The 12,041-nt window shown below is 44.9% G+C and overlaps 1 protein-coding gene across 1 annotated transcript in view; it reads right to left on the bottom strand.

Moving 5' to 3' along the window:
- Window positions 1–539: 539 nt before the first annotated feature.
- MEGF9 (multiple EGF like domains 9) overlaps window positions 540–12,041 on the bottom strand; it is a 55,972-nt gene continuing 44,470 nt past the window's right edge. Inside the window, exons 4-6 of the mRNA XM_075055967.1 lie at window positions 10,862–11,005; window positions 9,698–9,970; window positions 540–5,740 (exon numbers count right to left, since the gene is read on the bottom strand). Coding sequence (XP_074912068.1) covers window positions 5,286–5,740; window positions 9,698–9,970; window positions 10,862–11,005 — 872 coding nt within the window. The 3' untranslated portion in view covers window positions 540–5,285. The remainder of the gene's footprint in view (window positions 5,741–9,697; window positions 9,971–10,861; window positions 11,006–12,041) is intronic.

The following is a 12,041-nucleotide window of genomic DNA, read 5'->3' on the forward strand; positions in this document are numbered from 1 at the left end:
TTAGCATTTGTATTTGCTTCTGCGCCAAGAAAATCAATTTCCTAACACTGACAAGTGAGAAAGAAATGCAAGTTTTCCATAGGTTCTTTTGCAGACACTACCAGAACTGTCTAAAACTATTGACGCCACAGATGTGGATTTCAGAGTATCTGTTAACATGAATTTCCTTTGAAAGACCCACTGTGGTCATGAAGAAAAATCTGATACAATATCCTCTTCCAATTTCTAGCTTGCTCTGTGCGTTTCATTTTTAATGACTGCATACATCTCTGACAAAATATGTCTATGTGAATATTACAGACAATAATGGGGAAATATGCATTGACTGTCTAGCTATCAAACATGTTAATGAAAGTATCTGAAAGCTGGAATGGTTAATAAGCAGACACAGGAGATCATAGGGCTCATTTTTTAAATGGATTATCTGACACAGAATGTCAACTGTACTTATGAATATCTGATGTTAAAAAACATTTTTGTGCCGTGGTTCTCATCTCACATACAGGGGTATAATGAAGGAATAATTGTCTTGGAACAAATGTCATTACTGGGATGAGATCAGATTCAATCCTTTAGGTTTCAATCCAGCTCTGGTTGCTACCATTAGAAAGACTCCTGCTGAACTTTAATGAACAAAAAACAAATGCAAAAATCCAAGTGGCATAGATACAAATTATATACATTTATTTTTATTCATTTTAAATAACATTCTTCTGTATAAATTCTGACATATATTCAAATCATACACTTTTTTTTTTTTTAGAAATGCATTTGTAAGCATAGCATATGCTTAGGAGACGCCTTATTTGGATGTGTAATAGGACTGATGGGTTTCAGTTGGGAGCAAGTACAACTTTTAAGGCCCACATTTTTCTTATTTTAATCCATCTCTCTGACACATGAAGAGCAGAGTCCTGTGGGAGCTCATTTTAAAGCTTCACTTTAAAGAGAAACATATTTTTAGGATTCAATCTTATATCCTTTATTTGAAGGAGACTGTGCAAACTTACTGCCACATTTACATTGCATGTAACATTTGAGATAAAGATGCTGTGTAGCAGTGGTTAACTGGGCCAGGATACCCGAAGGATGCTGAATACATCCCCTCCTCTTTCCTAAATGGCTTCCAGTGTGCTAAGTTTGCTCAGCCTGGTCCAAGGGAATTATCATTCCAATGGATGACATCTCCTGACAGCTCCCCAGGGCTAGCACTCCATGCAGTTATTTCTAGCTACAGTGGTTTGTAAGATTCAAGATCATCTATTCACATTAATGCAATCACTTTTTTGCATGTCTGTTGCACTCTGTGCTTACCAAATGCTCTCCTAAGTTGTGAGCCATCCAGGCTGCCCCACACCTTTGACACATCATTGCTTTTTGCCCTTTATCCGCTCCATTATATCCTCTTGCCTTCAGTTACTTGACTGTGGAGCTGAGCTCACCCCATCCAGACCAGCTGGGTCCAGAGGGCCCTCACGACCCTGAGGATCGTGCCTTCAGAGCTGGTTTCCCACGTTCACCCAGCCCTCACCTGCCTTGTCATACCTTCTCTACGCTCTACAGCTACCGTGCCGTGCCATCGCCTGCCTTTCTCCACAACAGCCACACCACTGCAGCCAGACAGCAGCATGCCCAGTTAGAAGGTGACGCATGGTGGCCCCTCAGGAACGCTACATGTATCTGTATTGCCACATCAGCCCTGGAAGTCACCTAGACGCCTTCCCCTTGTCTTGCTAGCTTCTGAGTCGGGCCTCGATGCAGCCCATAAGTCCATTTCTGGTTTACTTGCCCATAGCCCAGTGTGGCATCAGGCAAACCTCGACACCTGGGAAGCTTCATGACAAGTTACAGCAGGTTGGCAGTCCTGGTGGCCTTTCGTACCCTGGCACAGGAGTTTTACCTCTGCACTCCCTCAACATATAATGCCAACCTAAGCTGACTGGAGATAGAACTAGCTCAGCTTCTTCCTCACCTCCTGTAGTGCCCAGGGGACAGCTGCATGGTTGATGGAGAGAGCAAGGAGGATCCAATCTCACATCACCAAAGTCAAGCATGAAGCTGTTTATTCTTTCTTTGCTGAGGCATCCATCTTTTTTAAATGTTGCTCCTCTATGCCAAAGGCCTGGTTGGCTGGAGATGGCTGGTATTTTCCTGCCGAGTCATTTTGCCATCTGACAAGCATTGTCCCAGTGCCACATGCTTGCTGTGCTCCAGTTCCTGCTAAAGAACATCCTGTGCTTTCCTCTGCTGTCCTGACCTGGGCAGCCAGGTCCCCCCTGCCCAACCAAGCTTCCCATCACATCTGCGAGGGCCGTCTAGATCCCCTCATCCAGATGTGCGACCCACAGACAACAGCATGGCCGTATCGCCCTCCCTGGCAGACTGACTCTAAGGCATCCTGAGCTCCTCCTCTTTCCAAACCCGAGGCTCAAACACAAAGCCTTTAGAGTAATTTGGAGGTCAGAAGCAGCCCAGATGCAAACACCTCCTGTGCTGTGGTAGGCATGGACTAGGACGGCTCAGCATCTGAACTCACGCTCTGATTTTGGAGATGGTCATTATTTCTACAGTGAGAGAAAAATCAAAGCCTATTCCTGTTAAAAAGTAGCCTACAGTCATACCAAAATTTGAGGAAGAGGTGTTTTGTGGCAAAGGGGAAAAGATGTACTAAAGTATTTTGGAAACATTGAAGCGAATAATCTGTCCTTCACTTTGCCTGCTAACATTAGTCCCAGAAGCTAACACTTCCTACATTACCTTTCCCCACCCTATGAAGTGACCAAGTGCAAGTGTATCGCTAAATCAGCACTGCTAAATAATTACAATTTTTAAGAAATTTTCTGTTTTGTCACCACTCTGCTCTTTAAAAGTCTGATGAGTAACTTGAGGATTAGCAATACCCAGATTTTCTCCTCCAGTCCTCCCCCATTTTATAAGTAACGTTGCTCTGAATGACATCAGCCAAATTTATTACCTAAACTATGGGACCTCACCCAGACCCACAGCAGGCGACGGGAGCTTTTCCATTGGCTCAGGCCTATATGCAATATCACATTCTGCCCTCACCATTTCCCTTGGTCATCCTCAATTATTTTCCTTTTTACTTGCCGTGCCTCATCTTTAAATCAAGCAGCAAGTTTTTGAGGCAGAAATGGCATCTTTGTGCATGTGTTTAAAGCACCTATTCCCTGCCCCGCCCCCCCCCAAAGTCTCCAATGATAAGAAAAGCCTCCATGCAGCACCAGAAAGCAAATAAATAATCACCACATTCTTCCTACTGTTTCTCATCTTGAGAAATATTTACTTTTGCCTGGCTCTGAGGATGCATCAGTCAGCTCCTGCTGACCTTTAGCAGGTACTTCATTTATCCTCAGCATCAATCGCTTGCAAAGCACCAACGCACACAGCAACACAGCTTTAGTTCTGAGGTTGGTCATGAGTTAGGTGAAATATTCGTTTCACGCCCTGCTTAAATGCAACGGTATTGATTTTCACAGGTCGGACCCGGCGGCTCCACGGCACAGGGAGGGCACGGTGCCTGCCTCGAGGCGTGCATGCACGCTGCGGGTACCCAGTGAGGAGCTCCATGGTGCAACCTCTCTGTGCTCCCCATTAGTTGTTCTCCCTCTGCTAACAGTCCGCCAGCCTCCCACAAAAATCAGGGGAATCCGTAAAACCTAAAGACCCCTGTAGGTTTTTTTGACAGCTGATTCCCCACCACCACCTTGTGCTACATAAGTTTCCTGAAAGCATCCATGCACTTTCAGCTTTTAAGCCTAGAAGCGCAGATCAGCTCCTGTGAGCTCTTCGGCTGAAAGCTGTTTTCACCTAAATCCAGGAGATTTTTGCTTTTGCCCTTCAAGAGGCCCGGAGGCTGCGCTCAGCCTCCAGCAAGTCTCCCCCGTCACCGTGTCAGCACGGGAGAGATGGCAATGAGATCCACTCACATGATGAGCAGCTGCTTCGGAAAAGCTCAGCCATCAAGATCAGGCTCTCAATGCATTCATGACAGTGTATCTGCATTTTGTATAAAGATTTAAAAGCAAGTAACAGAATGGTACATCCGATTTTTGGACACCTACTAGGCCCTAGTCATGGCAACACTGGTATTCACTCTATATTTAAAGGAATGGGAAAATCTGACAGATGCAAGTAGGGAGCACTCACGTTTTCTCTAAAAAACAAAGTTATTCAATGACACTAGAAGAAAAGCTTTAAGCAGTCGGTGTTTGCCAGAGTCCCAGCTCCAACAATATTGCCATCTAATTTACAGTATTTTAAACAATCCTCATTTTTTTTTTCTTTTTAAACAACGCCACTAACCGCTGTACAATTAAAATCTAGATGATAAAATATGACTTGGGGAATAGGCGAGGTTGGGGAGGGGTTCATGGTTTTGTTGTTGGGTTTTTTTTGGTTGGTTTGTTGTCTTTTTTACAAATAATTACAGATACAATTCCAAGAAGATATATTACATTTTATATACAGAACACACCATTTCTATCAGGGTAGGTATTAAGCCTAGCTTTTATTTTTACACGGCAACCCTGAGATCTCTTGTCGTCTTCCCTTGCACAGAAACTATACAAGTTCATTAACTCCTTCTAGAAAAAAAAAAAGGATTGCTATGTTTTAATAGCATCATCACCCTGTATATATACTCAGAAAGGGAAAAGCTTAGTCTCTTCCCTAACTCCAGTATTTTCTTTTTTTTTTTTTTTCCCTGTTTCCCTGCTTAGTGGAAACTGATAATGGTGACTTTTTTCAAGTGTGCAACTCACTCCTCTACTTGCCTTTTGGTAGTACAGTGAACAATTATTTCCCTTTTTTTGTCCTCCTTTTCAAACAAATTCATATCAGGAACTAATATAAAGCCTTTACAAAGGTCTATTTCTTGAAAATCCACTGTTAATTCATGAGCTACTTTTCAAACTAAAGGATGCAGACCTAAGTATTAGGTTGGCTGGAAATCAAGCAGCTTCTGATTAATCATGGGGTACTGCTTTCTCCACCCCACCACCTCTTCATTAAAGAAAATGTATTTTCAGATCAGTGAATTCTATGGATCTTTATGGAGAACAGGACACTGAGTGCATTTCACCATATTACCTGAAATTCGGATGTACTACACTTTTTTCTGTTCACCTGCAAGCTACAGCATGCCCAGCGTAAGAGTATCTGAAGAGCAAATTCCTCTGCATGGAGCCTTGGCACGGATCCTGATACCCCTTCAACAAGCCCTATAACATTTTTAAGCCAACTTTGGAATAGCTGGAGCACTTCTTCTAAGCTTTATAATTATGCATGGGAGTCGTCAGCGTTAGTTGTCCATTCGGTGCGACTTCATTCCCATCATCTTCCAACAGCCCCGAAACATCAGCGTTGGGTATGCTGTCATGGTAGCTGCTAAAACTGATGTTGTCCTCTTTGAGTTCAATGGTCCAAAAAGGAGCGTTAAGTTTTCTGTTTTGATACTCACGGTACATGTAGACAGCACCCACAAAGCCCATTAGTAGGACCACAACAATGATGATAACTGTCAAAATAATTATGTTAAACTGAGTCCATGAAACATCTGCAAAAGCAGAGGTACTATTGTCAGAGGAACTCATAGGAAATATAGTCTGTATAGTTGTTGGTGACAACGTACTGTTTATCACTGCCGTTGAAAATGATGTTGCCTTGCTGGCGTTTGGAGCAGAAGTTGTAAACTCCCTTGTTTCTGGGCCAAGAGTAGCTTCTACAAAACAAATAAAAAATGATCAATAAAAATATGCTACTATGGAATCAAACACAAACATAAGAGATTTGACATTTATATCACACTTATTATGGCAATTAAGTTTACACTGTTAAAGCTGGTATTTTTTCCAAATAGTTTACAAAAATGGTTAGCCAGGGTTGGGTTGGGTTTTTTTTTAATAATTCTGTGTGCTAAGTGCTCATTGACTGCAGCATTCCTATAAAAAATCTGGTGATGGATGGATAGGTGCAGTAGCCAAGATTCAGCATTAGATACATGAGCTCACGATGAAGGCAAGCCACCCAGTCCAGCTCATATTCAGCCCATGAAAACAGGGTTCTACCAAGCTCAGCACAAGTTTGGACTTTGAACCTAACAAAGGCAGAGTTTCACTTGTTGTCTATGTGGGATGCACAATCAGGCTGGACTTGTGCGACACAGCGACTCCAGGAGCTTAAACCTCTCGCAGTTAGTATACTAGAGGTAGGATTATTTTCACAATGTTATTATTTCTGCCTTACCTGTACAAGAAGATCAAAAATGAAAAAATGACCCATGAGTATTCTGCCGTCACAGTGTTTAGCAACAGGTTTCAATATTTACACTGCTTTATGCAAAAGGGCAAAATAATCTCAATTCTGCTTTTGAATGAAGAAGTCATATACAAATCTCACGGAAACCCCCAGTCTGCATAACCAGAAGCAGCAGGTAACCAAATCACAGCAAAAAAAGACTGTGGATGTTCTTATGAAGCTTTCGAACACAGCAGAAGCCAGTTAGGATCCTGTTTTGGTTTTGGCTGCTGGCATATGTCCGCACATGAAGGATGAGAACATGGGAACTACCAGCCTGTGCCACAAGCTCCATCTTCCTCTGCAGCCTGTTCCCAGGCACAAAATAGCCAAGAAGCTGCCTTGCTTCCAGCAAACATGAGATAACTCCCTTCTCAGATCTAGGAGTCAGTGGCAAGTGAACACTGGAGATCTCATAAGTGGGATGCAAATTCATTACGCCTTCTTCAAACCAGTTGAGCTATAGGCCTCAGAAAGTACCTTAAGAGCCTGAGTATTAGGATGCCAAATGTAACTAATAAATCATTTTCTTCACAGGAATAACCTTATCTATTTTAGATTCTCAAGTCCAGGAAGAAGGAACCCTCCAGAAGCTGAAGCCTCAATCAATCAAAATGTTCTCTACACCCATTGCTCCACAGGACTCTCTGCATCCTCTTTCCCACCCTCTTCCATTTCTCTTTCTGCTATCAGAAATGCAACTTCATTTTAAACCCACTCACAGCTGCAGCAATTACAGCTGATGGTGCCGTGCTGTATTGATCCAGCTCCCCTGAAGAAAATGTCTACTAATTATGACTGAGGAGGAGAGTCGTTTCTGAAGGACTAATTTTGCACTAAGTTGCATCTCCAATGGCAACAGGAGCTGGAAATATTCAGGACGCACCCTCGGGGGAGCTCCCACAAGTTAACTTTGGGCTGTCACGTTCCCAGTTCATGCAATGGAGAAAGAAACTCCTTTGGAGACAGCATCACACACCTAATTTAGGCTCTTGCTCAGCGTCCCTCCCTGCAGCAGCTTCTCTATTCTCTGCAGGTCCTGCCTTAGGTTGATAAGGATACTCATGCCAGAAGGCATTCTCTGTGGGATAACAGCCAGAATTTCACAGTAGGAAGCAACATGACAGGAGCAAGAGGTTCCTGGATACAGCTTTGGGAGAAGGGCATGAGGAATTCAGTCATCCTTTCCAAATTCCTTCATCAACACTCAAGTCTTGGCAAACCCTGACAGTAGCTATAATTAGAAAAAAACAGAACAGAGACAATGGCTGATTCACCAGCAAGGAAATAGGACTTCTCTGGGCTTTACTTGTGAGTCAGCATCAGCTAAGTGCTGGCAAGGAGGACAGGGGTGAAAACATTTCCTGGAAGTGACGGTAACATCGTGGTGAAACAGTGCCATGCTCTGACCGCGGACTGTCACTTTTGGGCCGTGATACAGCGATGCCTGTTTCCGCTCACCATGGCCGTGCCAGCCCTCCAGATGTCCTAAAGCAGCTCCTTGAGAGCGGCAGCTGTTCAGTCAATGGGACACTTTGGCAGCTTTGACGTGAGCGTCATATCCAGCTGCTTGATTGAAATGCAGTCTCTGCAAAGCTTCTGCTACCTCCTGCAATGAACGAGCACCGGCAGGAGCGGGGGCCATGCCAGCAGCCCACACGCCGGCTCTCAGGGAAGGCTGCGATGCTCGGCTGGGTGGCACAGTGCCACACTGCATCACTAAGTCCCTGCTGCTATGCCTCACCATCGCAGCAGGAACACCATCCACCCAGGGGTCGAAAACACTGACTTTGGTCATCCCACACATCCTTTGAATATTCTCTCCATCTGCCTTGAAAGCATCAAAATCTTGGTCAGGTTTAAGACTCTGAACAGCCCCTGCAGATACTTGAGGCTGGGTTTAGCTTTGCCCAGGCTGTACAAAACATGCTGTCTTACTTCAACTGCGACCACTTAAACAGAGTCTGGGTGATGGTTTCACTCCAGAAGCCACTCATAACTAGGCCACTGAAATGCACTAGTGGTTTATGAAAATCTTAACCTAAAACTAGTTAATGCACAGTACCTCAACATGTCAGCTTTTAGGCAAATTGCATGTAAGAAACTGGAAAGAAACTGTAAGCCTTTTTAATTGCTTAATAAGAACAGGAAAAAAAAGAGGTGTCAGGGAAACAGGAAAGCTAGAAGAGCATGTTCCGGTCCCTTTGAAAGGGGACAGTCTTTCCCCACATCAGGAATCGGCTATAACAATGCCATTAAAATAAAACTGAATGGTGAAAACTGCAAGTATACAAGCAAAGCTATACATATGGATTTTATGGAGCAAGGTCATGTAGCTCTTAGCACAAAGACAGAGCTGTGCAGGGCATAATGGATGACCTGATGCAGAAGTGCCGTTTTCAGCCCTGTAATGGTACAGTTACAGCTAATGAGCATCCAACTTTTTTGTATTGATCATCTCCCCACGCAGAGAAGGACTCTGTGATTACACCTCCAGAGAGCAACATGGGAGTGAAAACCACATTTGCTTCTAATGGAAGTTCTGAATTAAATCTCTCTTGGTGACAAGGACAAATTTGGGCCCAGATACTTTCCTGAACCGTGGGTTGTCTTATCTAATACATGACACCAGTAATGTTTCCATGCATGGAGCTGGAGATCCACCTTGTGGACCAACCTCCTGATAACCACTGAAGAAGCAACTTAAGAATCATTTTCTCTCATTTTACTACGAGTCCTCCTGCTGTGCAGTAGCCTCTCCAAGTACCAGAGCTAGTTTGTGTCCAAGGTGCTACATGCAGTGTCTCAGATGTGTACTGAAGACTGAGCCCTCCGGAGAGGGTACTGGTAAATTCTGGCATTGACTCGCTGTGCAAGTTTGGACCTCACCTCTGAGCTTTGGCTTCCCCATTTAGAAAGCATAAAAAAAGAATGTCTAAACTTGGTCCAAATAGTTACTATTTGCAGAGTATGAGGAGTGACAAAATTTATTATAAACACCCTTTCTAGGGAGCTAGACAGTGCTATTGAATGGACTAGTAAATGACGACAATTCACTGGGCACTAAGAGATCAAGTATATCAAGCAATGGAAATCTGAAAACCTACATTTAAATACACTGCAAATAGTTTTTGTCTTCCAGCTTGTTCACTAGAGGTGCCTGCCACAGTGTGGGAATCAGGGTGGTTACAGAGCTAACTCTAAACCACAGATTTCAAGGCCAGTAGGCACCAACGTGTTATAAAGGTCTAGTTTTCATCCCTGTACCACAGGCCAGATGAATCTAAACCAATTTGAACAATTAACAGTATTCCATCAGGCAGCTGGTGCCCACCTGAGCTGCACAGCAAGCTTCAACACTGATTTGAGGAGCACGTTTTACCTCTCCTGGTGCAGTTGGTCCCCTCGGGGTCTCGGACGTAGCCATCCTCACACTCCTCGCAATGAAACCCAGCAGTGTGGTACAGGCAGCCGATGCATTCCCCACTATCTGGCTTGCACACGCTGGGTGACCGCGCTGGGTCCACGTTCCCGTTGCATTTACATCTTACGCAGATGCTGTCGGAGTTGTAGTAGCCACTGTCACACTGGTTGCAGTTCGGGCCAGTGTACCCGGTTTTGCATTCGTCGCACCTTGGGGTAGTTTCACCAGGCTCTAAGGAATACAAGAAAGCAAACCAGATATGTGCCACAGCCCCTTGCAGAGAAACACCCACTGGGGGATTTGTTCTGTGGGAACCGACCACAAGTCACTAGGACAAAAATCAGCACCCACTGAGTATTAACCAATCTCAAATTTTAAGCTGAAAATACAACTTTTGAACTGCAGCAGTTTCTCAGCTCCTAGAAGAAAAAAAAAGCTTTGGGGGTTTCTGATGCCTCATACCAGCATCACAGAGCACTCTCAAAACGTTGCTAAGCAAACAGATTATTACTCCTGAACATTTCCATCCCAAACAGCCAATTTCAGAAAACAGCTGGAACTATATCGGGGATGCTAGCATACTGCAGGAACTTTTTGGCCTATGCAAAGCCAGAGGTGGCTTGATTGCAATAAACTGATTAAGGAACTATCAAAAAAAGTCTTACAAATGTTTATTACAGCTATGACTTCTCTCAGTTACATGAAAATAGAGCAGGAAGATTGGGGAATCTCTGCTTGGAGTCCCATGGAGATGTTCAGAAGAGCGCTCACAGAGGTATGAACAGCTACACGGCACTGCTGGGAGTCTCCTGTACCTCTCCTGGCTGCCGCAGGCTCAGCAGTTTCTCTCTGCAAAACTCTGCAGGTTCTTCAGAGCAGGCTGCAGCCTGTAGTGAAGCATTTCTGATGCTCTCAACTGCGCAGCTGCTCTCGCAAGAGGCAGCACAAGCACCAGGGACACATTGTGGCAGGCGCCGGTTCCAGCAAGGCACCCTGGTTCTCACAAACAGGACATTCACGGGCTATAAAACACCTTGCTAGGCTGATGTACTCTGAGGGGCAATTTAATTGAAAAGAGCTACATTCATTATCTGAGGAATTAGACCAAAATGAAAGCCTTACGTATTCGGCAGGTGCCAGTCGATGCCACGGTGGAGCATGGGCAGCGATGGCAGGCGTGGGCAGGATGGGCGCTTCTGTAGAAGCCCTCCTTGCAGAGCTCGCAGTGGTTTCCCTCGGTGTTTTCCTGGCAGTGCAGGCAGGTGCCTGGGGAAGGGACGAGAGCACAAGCAACCGTTCAGCAGCAGGAACTGGAGCAGAACATTTGGAGCAAGAATCCACGTGGAGTGCTCTCAATTATCAGAGCTCACAGGTGATTTTGGATACCCTCCGGCCAAAACATGATCCTGGCCTCTTACGACCTTCTGATGGTCATCCCCCCCTTCCACACGCACGCACGCACAATGTGAAAAAGTAGGTAGCCCCAGCAGAGAGGCCCACAGCTCATCACTTTAAAAGGTCAGTGCAGGTAAACACACGCTATCAATATTAAACAGTCCTCAAGGAAAGGGGTTTCAGTTTGCATCTGCGCCGGTGAGCCAGGATCTTGCTGCTTCAAATCCCCCACTCGCACGAGGGGCCCCTCCAGTTTATGCCTTTGCCCTTTTTTGTGTGCAGCCTCTTCCTACACCACAGAGCTGGTGGTCAGGGGTAAAGAAGTGCCACCGTCCTGCCCTGGGGGCAGTTGGCTCCATCCCACCAGCGGGGCTCCAGCTCCTCCATCCCCATCACAGGCACACGGCAGCAGCAATGACTGACCTTCCCAAAGAAACAGAGGAGAACTCGGGGTTCACCTGAGCCACCTCCCCTGCCCGGGGAAACCCCTGAATCAGAAAATTGACGTGCTGTGTCTTAGCAGAGGCTGTGTCCTAACGGGCCTCTAAATTGCATTTTGATACTATTGCGACCAGAGAAAGAAAAATCTCCCTAGTTATAAAAACGCAGCCTCTATCAAAAGCCCATCCATCAACAGGAACATCCTATAATTCAGCAGTCTCGTCGACGAGGTGGCAGTGACCTGAGGGAAGCTTATATGATTAAATCCTGTGTACAAGACTCTGAAAAGGCAAGAGCCACCTTCTAACAAATCAGGGCGGCATAGAGCAGTTTATTCACTGCATATATAAGCACAGACAGGAGATTCATTCAGCTAATCTAGCAGTGCTGCGGGGGTATGGAAAAGTCTCATATCAACATTAACCACAGAAAAAATCCTGAATTAGGTTAATGCTGACTGTTAAAA

Source organism: Buteo buteo, chromosome 23 (assembly GCF_964188355.1).
Source record: "Buteo buteo chromosome 23, bButBut1.hap1.1, whole genome shotgun sequence".
NCBI classification, from domain to species: domain Eukaryota; kingdom Metazoa; phylum Chordata; class Aves; order Accipitriformes; family Accipitridae; genus Buteo; species Buteo buteo.